General features: G+C 39.3%; 1 protein-coding gene across 6 annotated transcripts in view; it reads right to left on the reverse strand.

Annotated features, from left to right (window-relative positions):
- Nucleotides 1–411: 411 nt before the first annotated feature.
- The window catches only part of LOC124285078 (transmembrane protein 198-like), a 57072-nt gene continuing 34093 nt past the window's right edge, over nucleotides 412–23390 (reverse strand). For 4 of the 6 annotated variants that reach the window (XM_046721221.1, XM_046721222.1, XM_046721224.1 and 1 more), the window contains exons 2-5: nucleotides 15641–15953; nucleotides 13043–13606; nucleotides 3653–3795; nucleotides 412–1266 (exon numbers count right to left, since the gene is read on the reverse strand). In XM_046721221.1, coding sequence (XP_046577177.1) covers nucleotides 1159–1266; nucleotides 3653–3795; nucleotides 13043–13606; nucleotides 15641–15830 — 1005 coding nt within the window. In that variant the 5' untranslated portion in view covers nucleotides 15831–15953 and the 3' untranslated portion in view covers nucleotides 412–1158. Of the gene's footprint in view, nucleotides 1267–3652; nucleotides 3796–13042; nucleotides 13607–15640; nucleotides 15954–21339; nucleotides 21392–23390 lie in introns of those variants that run through there. The other 2 variants (XM_046721226.1, XM_046721227.1) reach the window with 2 other exon arrangements.

Consider the following 23390-nt stretch of genomic DNA (forward strand, 5'->3'; position numbering starts at 1 on the left):
TCACTCATCATACCCTGCAGTCTAGGTTGACTTTCATCGGCCAACATTTGATAGTCAAATGTTGTAAAAAGTGAAGTAACCAAGAACGGATTTGAATGAACAGAATGATTTCTGTTCAGTGTGATTGCGACAAAATGAAAATGCAAGCATATAATTGTCTGAGATCACAACATGAAGATTCAGTTCCTGTTGGTGACAGTGGTGACTGGTGACAGTGCATGATTAAACGGCCTCCAGATTACCTGGTACAACATGTCCTCTGTGGTATATACTGTTCTCCTTCCAACTACTTTAAACTCTGCTCTGCAGCACATACTATTTTCCATCCATCACCTCCAGATTGTCTTTTCCTGCAGTTGCGACTACTTTCCTGCCAACAACTTCAACGCAGATGCTCCATTCCTGGCAACATCTCCACCTTCTCATCTACAGATGCCATTCACAGTCCAACAACTTGTTTCTTTTCAAAACAACAATGTCCATACAGTCATCAACAACAGCTTCTACACTCCAGCAAACACTATTCCCCTACCAACAATTTCATCTGTATCATGACACTCAGTTCAAAAGCTCATGATACAATGTTCATGGTGGACATTCCTGAGGCACAGCTTGAACAGACCGCCCTTTGAACAGACCGCCCGAGGTAAACATCGGCTATTCCATGGTGAGACCTCAAGCAATAGGATACATCAGGTATGACTGGTAGACTGGAGGTCTTGTGCAATGATATTCATCGGCGTCCTGCAGTGTAAACATGGGAGGACATCGGTCCATATGTGTTGTATTACCCTGGGAGGTACCTGGTTGATCTCGTACAACTATGGACATCGAGGGAGCGTGGTACCCCCAATGCTGATATGAAACCATATGTGATATGTTCATCCATTGATGGTTCATGTAATGCTAGAGATACAGTCTGGTCTGAAGGTACCAGAACATGGTTCTAACACGAACTTGATATGGAAATATCAAAACGTGGAACTTGCATGAATGTGATATGAATGATATCATTCCATCCAGGAGGTATTGCCTCATGCTGGTGATGAGTGATACTATCCCACCCAAGCCAAGGTGATATGCATATGGCCAATGAAGGTGATATCAGTGATATCGTCCAATGCAGGTGATATGACCTATTGTCGAGGTGTGATATGATCAGGGCACTTGTGTGAGGGTGGTGTTGGCACTCTCCACTTCTGTCATCGGGTCGGTCAGACTTCTCATGGCTGGGGACAGTTTTCCCTGGATACTCTGAATGTAGTCCTGAAACAGAGACGTTTACATTCAGCATTGCAGTTCCACTCACCATTCCTTATATGGCATAGCGCCTAGATATCTACATCTACCATTCCATGTACAGCATGCAGTTTCATTAACACCCCTTAATATATAGAACAGCAGTTTCAGATACCATTCCTTAAGTAGTATAACACTTACCACTCCATATGTAGAATGGTGCTTTCCCTTACCATTTCATATATAGAATGGCGTTATCCCTTACCATTTCATATATAGAATGGCGCTATCCCTTACCATTCCATATATAGCATGGCACTTTCACTTACCATTCCATATATAGCATGGCACTTTCACTTACCATTCCATATATAGCATGGCACTTTCACTTACCATTCCATATATAGCATGGCACTTTCACTTACCATTCCATATATAGCATGGCGCTATCCTTTACCATTCCATATATAGCATGGCATTTTCACTTACCATTCCATATATAGCATGGCACTTTCACTTACCACTCCTTACATAGTATGGTCCTATCTCTTGTCATCCCAAATATAGAATCTCTTGCATCCCAAAGCATACCACTCCATATATAGAATGGCAATTTTCCTTACCATTCCATATACAGCATGGCACTTTTTCTAAACATCCCATATATAGCATGGTGCTTTCACTTACTACTCCTTATATGGTCTGGCACTTTCCCTTACCATTCCATATATAGCATGGCACTTTCACTTACCATTCCATATATAGCATGGCATATTCACTTACCATTCCATATAAAGCATGGCACTCTTACCATTCCATATAAAGCATGGCACTCTTACCATTCCATTTTGTATGGCTTTTTCACTTGCCATTCCATATAGAGCATGACATTTACCATTCTATATATAGCATGGCATTTACCATTCCACATAGTATGGCACTATCTCTTGCCATTTCATATATAGCACAGTAAATGTGGCAAAAACATTTTATAATATAAGCCATTGTTCATACTAAGAGTAACATTGTTAGAATTAACTGTTTGAATTAAATTGTTTGGAAGAATTTGATACAATTTGACTGAAATGTTCCTACAGAAACATCACATGACAGACACATCCAATCCTTGATCTCTGGAGACTGAGATGAGGTGATTGATGAAATGATGCCATGGATTGTGACAAAAAACAATTTGATAAAAATAAAACCCAAAGAAATAAAAGTACTTTTCAATGATTGAAGATATAAAATACTAAGCGATATTAGTCAAGTTAATATGAAGGTAAGGGAAAATAGAGCTTTACAATAAAGTCGTGAGAGGTACATTACCTAACAAAACTTCCACAACTAATCAAACATAATCATAATATTCAGAATAAGGAAAACATTTTGAACAAGACAAAAACAGAATGACAAATACTTTTCAATGATTGAAATATAAAATATTAATTAAGTGTTATTATGAAAATAAGGAAAGATAGCATTAAATAAAGTTTTATCACAAAGGGAAAACATGCCAGCAAATAACGTCAACAACAAATCAACAAATCATAATACATAGATTAGATGTTGCTGTGACTACTCAACAACTCTACGAACCGTGATGAGGAGTCAAACTCATGTTAACATCACACAGGATAAAAAATAAGATCTTCAGTTTCCATTATAAGATGGGGAGGAGGTAGAGGAGTGAGTGAGTGGGCAATATGTCACTGTTAGCAATATTCCCGCAATATCATGGCAGGGGACACCTGAAATGGGCTTCACACATTGTACCCAATTTGAAATTGAACCCAGGTCTTCAGCATGAAGAGACCGCCTCCGTGGTGTAGTGGTTAGAGCGTCCGCCCGGAGAGCGGAAGGTCAAAGGTTTGATCCCCGACCGCGGCATACCAAAAGACGTTAAAATATGGTACTTGTTGGTCCCTGCCTGGCGCTCGGCATTAATGGGTACAACAAGGACTGGTCGGCTTGGAGTCAGTATAATGTGTCTGAGTGGGGTATTCATGCTTCACTGTGGTATGGTATCTCAGTGGGCTAGCACTATAAAACCAGCTTAAGTCTGGGCTACTACAAGCAGCCACACATACACATACACACGCATGCACGTCGTCATATGAGCGAAATATTCTCAAGCACGGCGTTAAACCCAACTTCCCCTCACCTCACCTTCAGCATGACGAGCGAATGCTTTAACCAAAAGGCTACCAAAACTTAAAAGATGCCAACTTTGGCCCAGTTGCAGACTGTACTTTTGTAACACTCACAGTGATGACAGTCTTTGTGCAGTGATGACGAAAAATGGGATGTGGAAACAAAAAGGATGAGTTGGACTGTTTCTACAAGGGTTAATGTGTTTAGCTTCTACAAGGGTTAATGTGTCCAGTCATGCGTAGAAATGAAAGTGACGAACTTGGTTGTTCACCTGGGAGATGACATCCCCGTTGACACGCCGCACCTGGTACAGATGCCGATAACGGGAATGTTGCTCATCTCGACGCTCTCGAGCCCGAATACGTTTCAGGTTCACCTTCTTCGACCTGTTGATGTGTAGTGCTGAAAAACATAAATACATAAATTGTAGATCATTGTAATACATAATATCATAACCAAGATAATCTCAGCCAAGTGGTATTTGATATTAGTGAATGAGTGAGTTTAGGGTTGAGGAGTGAGTGAGTGGGCAATACGCCTCCTTTAGCAATATTCCAGCAATATCATGACGAGGGACACAAGAAATCGGCTTCACACATTGTACCCATGTAGAAAGTAACCCGGGTCTTCAGCGTGACGAGCAAACGCTTTAACCACTAGGCTACCCCACCACCCCTCATTACCATAGGATGATGCCAGGATAGGGAGGCTTAGACAGGGGAAACCCATGTGACACATCAACTGAGTGAAGAGTGAAGAGCTACTTTGAAATGCATTTGATCTTGTTATCTTACTTAGCAAATACACGAAACAAGTATTCAACCATAAAATGTCTATAATCAATTTCCTTTTTAAAATCATTGTGGTCATGATTGTTAAAAAGAATTATTCCTAAAGACGCCCACATCTACCAGTGACCAGAATAGCACAGACTCGCTTCAAGAACCAAGAACAACTGTCAGCATTTTGGCATATTGCCAATAAACATTCGTTCAATAATGCCTTTTTTAACCCCAGGTACATAAACTGTATATGTTCCTGAAATAATAACCATATTTCCTTCCATGCACCAAATATCAAATAAAACTGTTCCATAAATATTTATGACAACATTAGCAGTTCCTGCTGTACAAGCTCCAGCTGTGTACATGAGTCACTGGCACACTGTTGCCATGTCCATCTGCTTGTGATAACTACCAACTGGTGAATAACATAGGTCACCCGGAGGTCATCAGGTACACCCATGTCAGCAATATTTATTTTGGTCCTCCAGAAGGGATACACTTCGATGTTTGATTTGTAGCTACCAATACAATACTGGGTGTGAGTGAGTTAAGTTTTACATTGCAATATTCCAGCAATATCATGGCAGGGACACCAAACATTTGCTTCACACTTTGTACTCATGTGTGGAATTGAATCCAGATCTTCAGTGTGATGAGCGAACACTTTAACCACTAGGCTTACCAACCAACCCGTACACTGAAACGAATACGAGAAGGTAATAGCTACGGTCTGAATCCTGAAGACTGACATGCTAACATGTAGGTAACATGTAGGACTCTTGTGCCCTCTACTGGCCCAACGTTATTTCAAGCAAACCCCATAGAGTTATGTCCCTTGAGCGCTCTTTACGAATATCCTACACACAACTTGTGATTGAAACCAGTTACCGACAACACCGCATGCAACAGTTTTCGGTGTACAGTGTACATTCCATACATGACAAGTGTTCTCTGTTTGGAAGCTGTTCGCCCTGAAGTTTCAATTTCAGACAAGTTGTAAGGGATAATAAGTCTTTTATTGCATCAATATGAAGCTAAAGTGAGTGCATATGCCCCAAGATATATAATAAAGGCCAAAATATTGTCGAAAATGTGTGAAATTGTGTCTTTAACCAGTTGTCAAACAGCACTCCAAATAGTTTTTAGCTTGTTGCTTGGTGATAAGTTAGAAACTGAGATTAACTTCTCATGGACTGTTTGACCGCATGTTATTCAGCACTTATCACTGAGATGGCCTACTGGATAAAGTGTCTGCTAGGGGAACGGTCAGTGGTTCTATCCCTGGCTGTGTCATACCACATGCTCCCTTCCATTAAACTCTTTCTGTAACGCAAGACCCGTGAAGATCCAGGTTAGAATTGGTCTTCAGCAACCCATACTTGTCGTAAGAGGCGACTAACGGGATTGGGTGGTCAGCCTCACTGACTTGGTTGACACCTGTCTTCGTATCCCAAATGCTTAGATTGATGCTCATGATGTTGATCACTGGATTGTCTGGTTCATACCAAAAGACATTTAATGATGGTACTTCTTGTTACCTTGTCTTGCACTTGGCATTACAGTAATAAAACAAGGACTGGTACGCTCAGTGTCTGAGTGGGGCATCCATGCCAAGCTTAAGCTTATCTTGGTGGGTTAGCAACTAACTGCCACAAATACACATACAAATATATATGTCTAAACTATAAAGCATGGGTTTTATAAACAAAGTTGTATAACAAACTATGGTTATAATGACTACTTCGGAGGGCATTTTAGAAGTTGAGTTGATGAAGAATGATGATAATTTATTCTTTATGGTTTTCATGAACTAAATTTATGGTCCCTTAGAGTTTGTTGAAAGAAAAGTTTTCTGTAAGGGCAAAAATCTCAAATGTGATATCATCACTTGATTTGACCTTTATTTCTGACCAGTCTCGCTGAGTGTCTCCTGAGATCAAATATATCACGACAAGTTAATGAAAAGCCAAAATATCAAACATCCAAACCTACTGTGTTTATCAATGAGTCTTGACATATTTCAGCTCAGAAAACACACAAGGGTAAGATTCCACTTATCATCCCAAATCAGTCTTGTAACTTAACATGCGACTCTGTGATATGGTTCTACAATTTATTCCTCTGAAATGTCACATAATGTTTAAATGAAATTAGTTTCATATGATCTACAGATTCAGATGGTAACTGATGAATGCCCATCTGCAGACTAACGTCTAGTTCCATGGTCTGTCTCAAAGTCCTAGTCTGTCTCACAGTCCCTGAACCATATTATTTTCCTTACTGCAAGGCCCTCTCTGCAGTGCTAAAGCCCTAAATAAAGCAAGTCTAGATTTCCTCAGGTTCTGAATCTCTGGTGTCCCTAGGGCTCCTTTTCAATATAAATTGGCTTGTTTGTTACTATCAAAATTATATATATTCAGAAACTAAGCCTTAGTCTATCAAAGTCCCTAAAGCCCTAAATGAAGCAAGTGTAGATTTCCTCAGGTTCTGAATCCTTTGTAATTTATCGGTAAAAGAAATTGTTTGTTTCTACCAAAATATATTGTAACATGTTATATTTGAGATTACACTTTCTCAGTTAAAGTACAGATTGTAGTACTTTTGTTGGGTTGAGTCCCATGTGGAAAGTGGAAGTCACAGTAGCTGAGCGGGTTAGGTGGCTGACTTGTGCTGGCAATTAGGCACCTGACTCTGAGGGTGTGGGTTCGAATCCCGATTGGGACTCAACCAAACAAAAGAACTACAATCTGGACTTTACTGAGAAAGTATAATCCCAAATATAATATATGTTACATTTGACCACTTTCTAAATGGCATTGTGTATTCAAAATTATATTTATTCACCAAGTAGACTGAACCACATTATTTTCCCTAAGCAGTGCTAGTGTAGATTCAATCCCTCATCAAAACTATATATATTCAGAGACCTGTAGTCTTTGTGGAACATTCTCAGTCCCTGAACCAATTATCCATACAATATTTACCCCTACTGCCATACAAGCCTTATCTGCAGTGCTAAAGCCCTAAATGAAGCAAGTCTAGATTTCCTCAATGGTTCTGGTTCAGTCCCTGAACCAATATCTGGTCTCCCTGGGTCTAGATTTCCTCTTTTTCTGGTAATGAATATCTCGTCTCCCTGGGGCTCCTTTTAAATTTAAATGGGTTTGTTTGCTACTATCAAAATTATATATATTCAGAGACTATTAAGTTAGTCTACTAGTTCCAGATCTAAGCTGTTTCCCAGAACAAGCTGTCATTTAGTAACTGAAATCATTGTTGGACAAATCCATGTTCATTTCCTTTGCCAAGTGTAAATATAATTAATAATCTACAGTTTCCCAGCAAACTAAACATTGAAAGTATCATGTTACACACTATATAATTAAACTGGTATTCCATTCCAGCCACTGAAATCTGTTTCAAGGATGAATACCACTATAACTGCTGAAGCTAACATATCTTCGCAGTCAATTACATCCTAAACTTTGTCCCGATACAATTCATCACACATCTGTAAAAGACTTGGTAACATTAGCAGACGCAAGCACTCACACCAAGGCAATTCAAATTCAAACTCATTTTTCTTCCTGACAGTTTTCCCCCTGTTGTAGATCAGCTGACCCTCCAGACTAATTGCTGGCTGCTACGGTTGCACAACAATGTTTGCCAAAGAAGATGACCTTTTGTGGCTTGGTTGGCAAGAATCCTTCCAAGGAGGCCATGTTAACAAGCGATGCATTTCTCCTGGTCTGACAGTCGCACACTTTCCAAATCCATTTGTGTCAATCTAGTGCTGAGACTGGTGTCTGTCTGCACCTTCTCTGGTCTACCTAATGTAAATATGGTGTACGTGAATCAGATTAATCTTCCTGGAAAATGTTTGATTGAACTTAATATCAACACTTTTCTGCACAAAATGTATGAATCAGTGATCACTACAAACTAGTGTGACGACTGGATGGATAAGCGAGTGAAAGCTTCTTATGTCAACTTTAAAGAAATAATTCTGCAGAATCATGGTAGTGGACACCTCACATCTTTGTCTGTTTGCAAACAAATAAGCCAACATTCAACCGAATTTGCTTCATAGATTTAAAAACAACATCTTGCTTATTCTTGAACAGCTTTGAAAAATCCTGTCTTGTCACATCAATGTTCAAAGAGTGAGTGAGTATGGTTTTACGCCACTTTTAGCAATATTCCAGCAATATCACGGTGGGGGACACCAGAAATGGGCTTCATACATTGTACCCATGTGGGGAATCGAACCTAGGTCTCAATGTTCAAAGACAAACCAAACCTCACTAAGCATTCTTAAATGACAACCAGTCTCTCATTCACAATCCTAATAAAAATAAAAACTTGTATGAAATGATTTTTTGTCATTTCCAAATAAATGTTTTTCATATGAAAAGATCAATGATCAAAGTCAAGATGTCTTATCAAAACCGTTCACGGCACAGGAAAGTGTAATAATGGATGCAATATGGAGGCCGTTCTGGACTTGCCATCGATTTCATCTCTGCTCAAAGAGTGTCAAGGTGAGTCAAAGCTATTCCGTCATTTTGGTTTTAGGCATCTGTGATGTGACAGAGAAAAGTCTAAAGTAATGTCACATGTTCAACACTTTGGTAAAACACGAGAATGGGCCTAGTCCCAACAAACAAAGAATGACACTCATTTGAAACCACCTTCATTGGTTCTGTTTGTCGTTTTTCCCCCGCACTCAGCAATATTCCAGTTATATGGCGGCGGTATGTAAATATTCCGTGATCAACAGCATGAGCAATGATCTATGCAATTGGGACAATGACATGTGTCATAAGTGACAAGTGTGTGACAAGTCAGCAAGTCTGACCTCCATATCCTGCTACGACAAGGATGGGTAACTGAATACCAATTCTAACCCGGATCTTCAAGGGACTTTGTGACTGTACTAATCCATCATTGGATTCTGCAATGTGACATGACATATCGCTGGCAATTGTAGCCATACCCAAGAAAGTAAATCACATGAAAGAAATGGAGTTTGGTTGATATGCTCCTGAATATGAAAAGGAATTGACTTGAGTCAATGCTTAGTCTCTGTTAGATAGTAACAAATAATCCCATTTATTATGAAAAGGAGCCCCAGTGAGTTGGGAGAAACCTGGGGAAATCTAGACTTGCTTCATTTAGGGCATCAGCATTGCATTGGTTCAGGGACTATGAGAAAGGCTAGGTGTTTGGTAGCAAGGGTAAAACTGAGACCAAACATTTGTCTAAAAAGGGAATCATGAACTGTTGATATAGATCATAAATTTCAGACAAAGTGGAGTTCGAATGACTTGAATCAGACTTGCCAATTTCCCCAGCCAAATCTCCATTAAAGATCACAGAACTATTGTAAAAATCAATAAGGAGGGACAAAGGGTAAATCTGAGACTTTGAGTTTGGGCAAGAATCATTCTTTAGGGAAATAGTTCTGTAGCATTAAGCCATATTCAGTGATTATATTCCACAGAAATGTCACAGGATATCAAATACACTGGTATGATAGAGTACTTCTATTGCCTCCTTAAAAAAAGCTAACCATGCAGATAATTAACAAAATGGGTATTTTATGTTTTAGCAAAATCTTTTCCTTTGATAGATCTTTGAATATTCCTCCATTCAACTATCAATAATTGGCAATCTGCCAGTGGTACCAGTTTTATTTCACAGTTACAGTGAGGAAGTCTGTTTTACTGCTTTGGACACTGTTTCTGTTGGCATACTGATTGTTGGTTTAATACTGACTGACTGACTGACTGACTGAGTTTGGTTTTACGCCGCTTTTAGCAATATTCCAGGAACATCACGGCTGGGGGACACCAGAAATGGGCTTCACACATTGTACCCATGTGGGGATTCGAACCCGGGTCTTCAGCGTGATGAGCCAACGCTTTAACCATTAGGCTACCCCACCGCCCCCTGTTGGTATAATATGGGACAAAGGTGATGATGGTGCTACACTCAAGTACCACTTTTACACATAACCACAAGGACATGTTTCAGCTGACCACTTTTAGATACACCCACAAGGACATGTTTGAACTGACCACTTTTATATAAACCCACAAGAACTTGTTTCATCTGACCACTTTTATATAAACCCACAAGGACATGTTTGAACTGACCACTTTTATATAAACCCACAAGGACTTGTTTCAGCTGACCACTTTTATATAAACCCACGAGGACATGTTTCAGCTGACCACTTTTATATATACCCACACGGACATATTTCAGCTGACCACTTTTAGATAAACCCACATGGACTTGTTTCAGCTGACCACTTTTAGATAAACACACAAGGACATGTTTCAGCTGACCACTTTTAGATAAACCCACAAGTACTTGTTTCAGCTGACCACTTTTATATAAACCCACAAGGACATGTTTCAGCTGACCACTTTTAGATAAACCCACAAGTACTTGTTTCAGCTGACCACTTTTATATAAACCCACAAGGACATGTTTGTGTATCCACCAAAAAAAAATCTATATTTTTACCCTGGACGATTTCAGCTACCAAACAAACTTAGAAGACTGGAGAAGTACAAAGGGATACTAGTTGTGTTACAACTTGAAAAACTGATAGTGACAGACACATTACATGCTACATACATGGTGGGATCATATTCATAGGAGAGAAAACATCCATTACCCCATGTCAGTGTTCATTAACCTCTACAAGTCTGACAACCTTTATTCCTTAATTCTGAGAAAAAGCCAGGGTAACAGACAGGCTACCATCTTATATAGACTTATTTTTAGGTGCAACAGGTGATGATGCATTGTGCACTGTATGGGAGGGACAATTCAAGTATCACACATGGTCCAGAGTCGCACTAGTGAGTGAGTGAGTATGGTTTTATGCCGCTTTTAGCAATATTCCAACAATATCATGGCGGGGGACATCAGAAATGGGCTTCACACATTGTACCCATGTGGGGATTCGAACCAGGCCGTCAGCGTGATGAGCGAACACTTTAACCACTAGGCTATCCCACCGTCCCACAAACCAGTGAGTGATATCACGAACAAAGTTTTACCAAGCATCGAAGACACCGAGTCTGACTGACTTATCAAAAAACGTTTATTCATTAAGGTCGCTTTCACCAAATCTAACCATCCATTCGTAGTGAAAAAACACGACAGGAGTCACACAGGCCAACATGCTTGTGTGATAGACATTTTGTAGCAAGTAAGTGAAAAACCTTATTTCCACTAATGTATGAAACCAAAATATTTACTTTTGGACATCAGGATCTGGCATACATTGGCACTGGCTCTTTTGGTACCAAAACCAGTTTGGGTCTCAGTTCATTCATTATAGTGGTGTTCCGATTAATTGAAATATTGAAAGATTGGTCGAAGTGACCAAACGACCAAGAAATCGATCACATTTTCTCATAATCGAACACAAACAATTTTGGAACTGCTGTTTTAGTCTTTGAAACACTTGACGATGGAACATATCTTCGAAGCTGTCAGGGCCTGAAAATTTGTTTAATTCTTAGAAAACTCACTTCACTAACTGAAAAGTCATGACTGAATATTTCTTGAAGACCCCAGAAGGTTTATGTTCATGATATATCAACATCACTTTAAAGTAGCAAGTTGCATCATGTTATACATATCTGCAATAACAACCTGGATAGGAAAATCTGAAAATTGACGCTAACCAATTTTTATCGATGATTGTTCGTTGGTAATGAGGAAATCATCAATTATGAGATTTCAACCAATTCCCAACACTAGTACATTATTTTTTCTACATGGGAGCATTCAGCTATTTGTTTACACCACATGACATTTATCCGAGTCCCAACCACAGTTTGGATACCTGCAGCAAAGGTATGTTTATTATATGTTTACTGAACAGGATCAGTTCATTTGCTTGTTTACAAGACATTACATTGAAAGGAGGAAAGAAAGTCAAAGGAAAATAAGTCATGTATAAAAAGTCACGGGAAACAAGTCACAATACAATAATTAGGAGATAAACATCATGTGTTGGCCAATTTCCGGGTGTTATTGAGTATTTGAAGCACGGGAATATTCCATTTGAAACCTCCGGCGTCAGTGTGTCTGCACTCATTGACATCGTGTACGGGTACAGCAGTGAAATGTCATCAACCGGGTAGAATTATGGTAGAATCTGGAACTGCTCATTTGTGAAGTCATTCGGACTTTACGTCACAATATGATTTGAATGACGTCATCTCAGCTGACGACGTAACAATACAATGGTGTGAGCGATGTTTGTATGTATTAATACGCAGCAAATTCCGGGAATCGAATACCATTTGATCACGTTTTTCAACCAATCAGATTAAAGAACACAGTGACTTTTGGTTTACAATATATATTAGTAGGTTGTAAAATTGGCAAAAAGTGTTATTTAACTGTTTCTTAATTAAATCAATCACTTAGTATAATACTTTGATTATGCTTTGTTAAAATTATTATTTAATTGTATGCTTTATTATCATGATGATATTAACATTATTTATTGAATTTAGTATAATTGGTCATTGTGACTTTTTTCCTGTGACTTTCTTTCCGATCTCCACATCAGTGACCAAGCCTCTATTCTACCCAGCCTCTATTCTACCCAGCCTTTATTCTACCCAGCCTCTATTTGACCCAGCCTCTATTTGACCCAGCCTCTATTCTACCCAGCCTTTATTTGACCCAGCCTCTACTTGACCCTGCCTCTATTTGACTCAGACTGCTGATGAGAGGAGTTGTGGTCAGAACGAGACAGGAGGACGAATGAAAAGGGTGATGCATTATCTACTGCATATTTGTTTATTTGTCTGCGTGGAAGAAGTTACCTTCTCGATGGTCCACTCCCTGTCCTGTAATCCTCCATTGTGTAATAGCTCCAACAAGGAAACAAAATGGCCAGCAGCCAAGTATCACCCAACTGTACCAGCACACAGGCGGCGACTCGTTGCCTTTCACTCGGTCCCACATGTACAGCACCATGCGAAACTTCTCAATAAAGTAGTCTAAAAATGCTACCATTAAAGCACCTCCAAAAATACTTGTCCCCAAAATTGTGAAACACTTTTGGAATTTCAGAATGAGAAAGGCAAACAGCAACCCAAGACCAACAAGTAATCCAATGGGTATCCACTTGGTCGAAGGATGCAGAAATTGTTCCAGGATTATCAAAACAGCAATTGCAAGGGCTATTCCTAGATGGAATCCTGTGAGAAATAGTCCCACGTATTGCACAAGCATCGTGATGAGGCCACAGAGTATCCCGGCGCCAATGGCCACGCCAATATTTCCTTCTGTGGGCATAATCTCCTCTTCCTTGCAGATCATGTAGATGAGGACTCCGCCAAAAATGAACCCCGTCAGGAACATCACTGCCTTGAAGAACCGGTACCCTGAGGGGGAAGCAGAAATTGTTTCAGATGGGATAATTTCAATATTCACAACATATAGATGCAATATTGTTATTGAGGTCGTTCATGTTGACTGTGTACCTTGTGTGTGCTTGGTATGTGTGTACGGGCCCCTTGATGTTGTATGCATGTGCACCTTTATGGTGTGGTGTGCATGTGTGTGAACACGCTTGAGTGAGTGAGTGATCATGAGTGATCGTGAGTGAGTGAGTGAGTGAGTGATCATGAGTGTTGCCAAGTGAGTGAGTGATCATGAGTGAGTGAGTGATCATGAGTGAGTGAGTGAGTGAGTGAGAGATCATGAGTGTTGCCAAGCACTCCATTCCAGCACAGAAATAATGAACTTATGGAATCTTCACAAATACCAAGTCACTTGGTTCTGAAAGTGTCCTGTCTTAACAAGAACACTAAGATTTGATTTACTCTTTTATGACAATCTTATTCATAAGAATAATTGCCCAAACAGACACGTAATAAGGTTGATGGATTGTGGCGCTCCTGAATCAAGAATCTCATAGATCACAGACAGGCGTGGGTTGATCAGTTCAACACAAAAGTTTACTACCTAGTCACACATAAATAGGCTGCTTCCTTTGAATAACAATCATGAAATGGGATTGATAAGTACATTTTGTGCGAATCACTGGAGTGAGTGAGTGATCATGAGTGAGTGAGTGATCATGAGTGAGTGAGTGATCATGAGAGTGATCATGAGTGAGTGATCATGAGTGTGTGTGTGTGAGTGATCATGAGTGAGTGATCATGAGTGTGTGATCATGAGTGTGTGTGAGTGATCATGAGTGAGTGATCATGAGTGAGTGATCATGAGTGAGTGATCATGAGTGAGTATGTGAGTGATCATGAGTGAGTGAGTGAGTGATCATGAGTGTGTGAGTGAGTGAGTGAGTGAGTGATCATGAGAGTGATCATGAGTGAGTGATCATGAGTGAGTGAGTGAGTGAGTGAGTGATCATGAGTGAGTGAGTGATCATGAGTGAGTGAGTGATCATGAGTGAGTGATCATGAGTGTGTGTGTGAGTGATCATGAGTGAGTGAGTGATGAGTGTATGTGAGTGATCATGAGTGAGTGAATGAGTGAGTGATCATGAGTGAGGGAGTGAGGTAACTTATCTACACAACAAAGAAATACAAAAATAATAGTGAGTGAGTGAGCTGAATTTTATGCCGCTTTTAGCAATATTCCAGCATTATCACGGCGGGGACACCAGAAATGGGCTTCACACATTGTACCCATGTGGGGAATCGAACCTGGACCTTCTGCATGATGAGCGGATGCCTTAACCACTAGGCTACCCCACTGCGCCTGTTTGCGTGACAGAATGTGTACCTGATGGTGAGGGTTAGACTAACAACTAGTCTCTGAAATGAACATATTTTACTGAAAAAAAAAAAAAAAAAAATGAAAAGGAGCCCTGAGACTTTCTTCATTTTCTGAAGCTGAGGAAATCTAGACTTGCATGGGCTTTCTTGGATATATTTGCTTCAGGGTCTGTATGACAGACTAGGTGAGGGTGTGTACCTTAAGGTTCTGTTTGTATGTAACCTGGTGTATACTGTGTGAATGAACCTAGGCGTGGTGGACATGTTTACCTCAGTGATGAGTGTGTGTGGGCATGTGTGTACTTTGTCATGTGAAATCCAATCGTTGTTCATAAAAAAAACCCACAAAAATGTCCAATTTGTTTGAACATATAAAAGAAAAACATATTTGCTTAAATATTTAACATTAAAACTACAGCCTTGTCATATTATGAAAGCCAGTGAAATTAAACAAAGCTTCAGTGCACCAGCAGAAGGACATGTTCAGACCAAGTCTATGTATTTCTCCTTGAAGTAACATGCTGTTTATGCAGCAATCTTTGTTGTTTGCATGTTCCATATTTCTCTTGGTGCCACTGTTAGCATAATGTGTTCATTTCAATTAACAGTCCAACAATGCAATAAAAAATAATCATTCTTGGCTCACAAACTCTTTTTCCATTTTTTCAAACTTACCGAAAAATGTATACAGAATCCCAAATATGAAACACATGGCACAAACAATCGCCGAGGCAACGTCATACTGTGAGTCTATGTGATCGCACTGATGCGATGGGGACGCCATCGTCGTCATGTTCCCCCGCGAGGTCATGTACGTCACCTCCCCTGTCGAAGAAGCTGCACTGGTCTCCATCGTAGTGTCCATGTTTATGTGGAGCTGATCACCGGTCAACTGAAGAACGGTGTCGTGGTCAAACAAAAGAGTCCATCCTCATGACCGAGATATTTATGTCCTCATTTTCGGCTGCTTGTTCTTCAGAATCACCTCCTGAAAAGAAACGAAATAATTTTAGTTTCTTGTGTGATCACATGTGATCAGTGACATGTGATCTGTGACATATGATCTGTCACATACGATCATGATTGTTAGGTTCATAAGGAAATTGGCGTCTGGGTCTCAGGGAACATGTTTGCAAAATGTCAGCTTACGATTGCTATACAACTTGTGCTCCTGGTGTTGTGAGAAAATCAATGGGCCTTCTAAGTTGCACTGATCTATATTTCTATGCCACAGTCTACAAGGAAAGGGAAAAACATAATGGCTGTCAGCTACACTGGTTTTGTTTGACATTTTGTCGGCAACCTTCTCAGCAATTGTACAAGTTTGTGAAAGACTGACGATCTGTCTCAGCAAATAAAAAGCAATCACACATTTGTAGGAAATATTGTAGTAATGTATCATTTATTGTTTTAATTCCACAAGAATCAATTGTTTTTGTCACAGTCTTTATGCCATCAGTTCCTTATTCTAGTCCTAGAACGAGTGAGTGAGTATGGCTTTATGCTGCTTTTAGCAATATTCCAGCAATATCACATCAGGGGACACAGGAAATGGGCGTCACACATCATACTCTCATGAGGAATCAAACCAAGGTCTTCGGCATGACGAGCAAACACTTTAACCACAGGGCTACCCCAGTCCTAGAACAAGCTTGCCAACATTACTCTGAAGAATAATTAGTTCCATCAGTTTGGCATGGGAGGAGCACCTAGGGGTGGTGGGGTCATACATGCCTTCAGACTGAATAATCTATCAAACACTGAAACAATTATATATAATTCTAATACAGCCCAAGCAAGTCTATATTAGAGCAGTTTCTGAAAATGAAGAAAGTCTCCTTTTTTGCTCTATTTTATAAAGAAAATTCAGGGCTGTATTTTAGGTAAATATATATCAGTGACTAGATGATAGTCTGTGAGTGAGTGAGTTTGGTTTTACGCCACTTTTAGCAATATTCCTGCAACATCACGGCAGGGAACACCAGAATTTGGCTTCACACATTGTACCCATGTGGGGATTCATCGAACCCGGGTCTTCGGCATGACGAGTGAACGCTTTAACCACTGGGCTACCCCGCCACCCCTGAGAGTCTAAGGAACAGCATAGTTTCTGCTGCTGAACCACCTCATCTGTACAATGAAACAGTTAGTTTGTAAAAACACTGGCATTGTGAAACTAAAATTCTGTATGCCACAAAGTCGATCATATAATTTGTAGAATGATAAAACATAGCATGATAATATTCCCCTGAGGAGCTGAAAAGCAGAGAGCAATTCCACTAAATATATTCCATAATCCGGTGCAGCGTCTTCAATGAAAGCACTTCATATTCTGACTATCAACACATCACTGATTAAACAAGCATCAGGTTTCAGAAAACCCTTAACCCATTGTACAGCCTTGAATAATTCATCACATTGAGTTTCAACACGGGGAAAGATGTGACATTGTTAACAGTCAGATTCATCAAGCGAAACATTACTCAACTATCTCCTTTTTAACAGACATAGTTTTTCGGTGGCATCATAGGATATACATTTGTTACCATGGCAACTTTTAAACGATATTATAGATATATTACAGAAGCCCATTTTCTTGTTTCAATGGTGCGGTTAATAATCTGGTTTCATGTATTAAAAATAACGCAGTGCAAGCAGTGTTGAATAGGAAATCATTAGTGTACACAATCTGAGGTTTCCCAGCAAGGAATGAATGATGGTTTAGACTGCTTTTAGGGCCTATGCAGCCTGTGTCACAGTCCTTGAACCACAGTAAGTCCATAATGCCCAACCCGCGTTGTAATGCCAAAGTTTTATTGAAGCAAGTCCAGATTTTCTCAGACTCTGAATCTCCGAGCTCACTGGGACTCCGTCTCAATTTGTAGAAATTACTTCTTTCTATGAATATTATATATATTCAGAGACTAAGTGTTAGTCTTACTAACATCATATCTCTGAAACATAAAAGGAGTTGGTTGTTTCAATCATATACTATGTTAGACACTAAGTATATGTCTTGGCTTACAGACACTAAGTATAAGTCTTAGCCTTTCAGACACTAAGTTTTAGTCTTGGGCTTACAGACACTAAGTATAGGTCTTAGCCTTTCAGACACTAAGTATAAGTCTTGGGCTTTCAGACACTAAGTATAAGTCTTGGGCTTACAGACACTAAGTATAAGTCTTGGCCTTTCAGACACTAAGTATAAGTCTTGGCCTTTCAGACACTAAGTATAGGTCTTAGCCTTTCAGACACTAAGTATAAGTCTTAGCCTTTCAGACACTAAGTATAGGTCTTAGCCTTTCAGACACTAAGTATTAGTCTTGGGCTTACAGAAACTAAGTATAGGTCTTAGCCTTTCAGACACTAAGTATTAGTCTTGGGCTTACAGACACTAAGTATAAGTCTTAAGTATAAGTCTTGGGCTTACAGAAACTAAGTATAGGTCTTAGCCTTTCAGACACTAAGTATTAGTCTTGGGCTTACAGACACTAAGTATAAGTCTTAACCTTTCAGACACTAAGTATAAGTCTTGGGCTTTCAGACACTAAGTATAGGTCTTAACCTTTCAGACACTAAGTATTAGTCTTGGGCTTACAGACACTAAGTATAAGTCTTAACTTTTCAGACACTAAGTATAAGTCTTGGGCTTTCAGACACTAAGTATAAGTCTTGGGCTTTCAGACACTAAGTATAAGTCTTGGGCTTACAGACACTAAGCATAAGTCTTGGGTTTTCAGACACTAAGTATAAGTCTTGGGTTTTCAGACACTTAGCATAAGTCTTGGGCTTTCAGACACTAAGTATTAGTCTTAGCCTCTCAGACACTTAGTATAAGTCTTGGGTTTTCAGACACTAAGTATTAGTCTTAGCCTCTCAGACACTTAGTATAAGTCTTGGGTTTTCAGACACTAAGTATAAGTCTTGGGTTTTCAGACACTAAGTATTGGTCTTGGGTTTTCAAACACTAAGTATAAGTCTTCGGCTTTCAGACACTAAGTATAAGTCTTGGGCTTTCAGACACTAAGTATAAGTCTTGGGCTTACAGACACTTAGCATAAGTCTTGGGTTTTCAGACACTAAGTATAAGTCTTGGGTTTTCAGACACTTAGCATAAGTCTTGGGCTTTCAGACACTAAGTATTAGTCTTAGCCTCTCAGACACTTAGTATAAGTCTTGGGTTTTCAGACACTGATTAAATTTTCAGACACTAAGTATTAGTCTTAGCTTCTCAGACACTTGAGTATAAGTCTTGTTTTCAGACATAAGTATGATTGGGTATATCAGACACTAATGTATTATCATATGTCAGACACTAAGTATATGTCTGTTTTGACACTACTGATGGTCATTTTACAGACACTCTGCCTCTTCCAATCTGTCTAATATTGGGCTTCATTTGCATGAGCTCGCGTATCAAAATCATCAGCAAAACAATATTTCTGTTGACCTATGATTCATACTGAATATCTGTCTCTTCCAATCTGTCATGTTCATTTGCATTGCGTATCAAAATCACCAGCAAAACAATATTTCTGTTGACCTATGATTCATACCGAATATCTGTCTCTTCCAATCTGTCATATTCATTTGCATTGCGTATCAAAATCATCAGCAAAACAATATTTCTGTTGACTTATGATTCATACCGAATATATCCGTCCCTCCTACGCTAGCCCCTCACATGAAGTGTCCTGGAGGACCTGCCCACAGCCATACCACATCTTCCCGTCACAACTCATGGTATTATTCTTTTACCGTTGCACGGGGCATTGAATCATCAGCGACATTTCTGCATCTCTGTGACAGTTGGTGACTGGGTCACCGAGCCCTCACTCACTGCACCTAACATTTTCCCTATCACAATAACTCAACAACATTATCGCAGATCACTTCAGCTATCTGGCAATCTCCCACCATTAACCTCTTCTACGCTGTCTTAGAAACAAAATCTCTAACCTGTGATAAGTCTATCTCTAACAGTACATAGATCACTTCAGCTATCTGAAAATCTTCCACCATGAGCCTTTCCTACACTGTCTCACAAACAAAGCCTCTACCCTGTGATAAGTCTAATTCCAACAGTACATAGACCGCCGAGCCACTGTCATGTAGGTTGGGAAGCAACAGGTGTCTCAACAGTAAATTCACGAGGACTGTCACTCAATGTCACCTTGCTGGACAATAGCTGCCACATTCATAGTTCCTCTATTTATCCTCACACTGTTTTCCTAACAAAGAATTATAAAGAGACAGTGTTTTTGTTAAAATATTTATGTTTTTTTTGCATCCATACATCATCACACTGTTTTCCTAACAAGCAATTATAAAGCTGCTCTGTTTATATTTCAAGATAAATGTTTTTTTCTTTCAAACTCATCAGTGTTTTCCAAACAAAGGATAATAAAGTTGCACTTTACAAAGGTCTATAAATTTCCCATTCATACAGCATCATACTGTTTTCCTAACAAAGAATAAAAAGACAAGTTATATTTAGTGTTAATGTGTATTACTAACATAATTGGTCTGTTTTACTTGGTAATTTACTAGTATGCTTTATGTATATCAGGCATTCTCTGTGGCTAAACATTTTACTAACAAGTTGCAAATTGAAATTAGAATACAGATGTGAGGATTTCTTATTTCACATGATGATGATATGACAATATTTCTACATAATGATATAACACTTTGCCATGTGAAGGCCTGGTATGTCGTCCATCACATAGAATGACAGACTTGTTAACAAGCATCACAATAACAATGGCGAAGCCACACAGGCACAATTAATTTCCCGATTTAATTTATCACCTTTGAACATGACCACCTCCACATCATGTATCATTTTGACACAACACTACTGTCATACAGTACACAACACTACACTAACTATATTCTCAAAGACAAAATATGAAATAAAAGCCTTAATGTAAGAATGACGGATTCAAAGAAAACATGAAGGAAAGAAAAGAACAAAAAATGGAATACACTTTAAGCAACGTAAGTATATGAGGGTGATTAATTTCCTGATTTGATTTCTCACCACAGAACATGTCCAGCCCAACATTGTGTATAATTTTGATGTCATGACCCATAGTTTACACACAGTCTACATTCTAGCAGGGCTGTTTCTAAAATTCAGAAAAGATATAAATATCCATGTTATTTTTCTTTACAGAATATAAGGAAGGAACAAGGACAAAACATGAAATAAAAAGCCTTAATGTAAGAATGACAGATTTAAAGATAAAAAGAAAGAGAAAAAAATACAGAAAAACAAATACGCTTTAAGTAATGTATGTATATGTGGTGATTGAGTAAATTATTTAAAAAACGTAAGGTACATAAAACATGTATAAATCTTCAAATAATACCTCACACAGCTACTGGTACAATCCAAACTTTCACCACACACTGCAATAGTTCCCGGAATACTGGACCACAGTAACAACTTACGTCAGACCCCTGTGAGGCACTTCTTCGTCTTACATGGTCGGTATACATCACGTGACTCACAACAAACAAACCAGTCACGGAGTCCATTCATAAATTCTCCCACTTAAAATTATCATCCCACCATCAATCACCTTGTCACTTAGCCATGCAGAAATCAATGAAAACAAATACAGACTCACATAATCTGCATTACAATATTATCTAGAAATAAGCTACAGGTGTGCATGTTATCTGAAGCAAATACCTGTATTCTCACCTGTAGTTAGTAATACCGTGTCTCACCTGTTGATAATGATTTGGAGATGTAACTTGCACTTTTCAAATTAATGTGTATTTTGCACACAGTAGTTAATTAATACCTGTCTCACCTGATGATTTGTAAATATAACGTGCACTTTCCAACTTACTGCATATTTTACACACAGTAGTCTGTCTCACCTGTCCAACACTGCAGTAATTTATATGTCTCACCAGTCCAGCTCAGGTGGGCTGAATCTTTGATGTCCATGGTTGCATAATGGGATAATTGCTACCTGTACAGGTAGAGTTTTGTCAACAGTGGCAAGGTGTCAACCTGCGATCACTGACGAGTTGGATCACCTCCAATTAGTCACAAGAAAGGAAACACACCTGAGAATAGGGCGAGGTTTATGTAATGACTACAGTGTTGTCGTAGGTTTAGATGGGATCGGAGGAGATGGCGTGAAACACAAGTGCCCTCCCTCTTTGTCACTTGGCATGTGAGTCTGGCAATCCGTGGCTCAATCAACTCTCTTCAGTCTATCCTCATCTGACTTTATTGCCAAATTGGAAAGGGGTGTGGCCAAATTGACCAGTCCTCTGATATTGTTTCAACACACAAGAACTGGGCTATGAACTAATCAGTTCAAAGATTTACTATGTATTTTTATCTTCAATCCATCATACACTTAATCCATCCATCTTAATTGTGTGTTAAATCTCCAAATCATCACCACCATCACCATCACCATCATCATCATCATCATCATCATCATCATCATCATCATCATCATCATCATCTTACACTCAAAACGTGGGTGCGAAAGTATGTATTATGTCGGAAAAATAATAATAATAATGTGTCCATTTATATAGCGCCAAACTGGTGAACAGAGGCAATTTTGAACAAACTCACTTGCCTAAGGTGAGACCACATGTATCACATGTGCTTCATTATTGGGAAGGACTGGGTCCCCGAAATACTTGGAGTGAAGTTGTCAAACACTTCAATATCCAAATCATCATCATCCACTAAGTTCCAGGTCCGTTTTGTCAGGAAAATAGCTAAATAGGTAAGCACAGCAGAAGTACAGACGGAATCATCTGGAGTAAAACTGGGGATACCAAAGCTTGATCCGTTTGAATTTTGAAGCCACCAAGTCTTGCAGCTCATCAGGGGTTCTTGTTGCCATATGCCTATGTTAGTCTGTCTCACAGTCCCTGAACCACATTATTTTCCCCACCCTGCAGTGCTAAAGCCCTAAATGAAGCAAGTCTAGATTTCCCCAGGTTCAAGTTCTGAATCTCTGGTCTCCCTGGGGCTCCTTTTTGATTTATAATAGGTTTGTTTGTTACTATCAAAGTTATATCTATTCAGAGACTAAGCATCACATGTGTAATATTTGGGATTACACTTTCTCAGTAAAGTACAGATTCTAATACTTTTGTTGAGTCTCATTCGGGATTCGAACCCACACCCTCAGAGTCAGGCACCTAATCGCCAGCACACAGAGTCAGACGCCTAGACCGCTCTGCCACTGCGGCTTCCACAAAAATTAAAGTCGGACAACTTTGTGCTGACTTTGTGTGCTGGCAATTAGGCGCCTGACTCTGAGGGTGTGGGTTCGAATCCCGGATGGGACTCAACCCAACAAAAGCAATAGAATCTGTACTTTACTGAGAAAGTGTAATCCCAAATATAACATATGTTACATTTGATCACTTTCTA

Source organism: Haliotis rubra, unplaced genomic scaffold (genome assembly GCF_003918875.1).
Source record: "Haliotis rubra isolate DU_JTF1 unplaced genomic scaffold, ASM391887v1 Scf351, whole genome shotgun sequence".
Classification (NCBI taxonomy): domain Eukaryota; kingdom Metazoa; phylum Mollusca; class Gastropoda; order Lepetellida; family Haliotidae; genus Haliotis; species Haliotis rubra.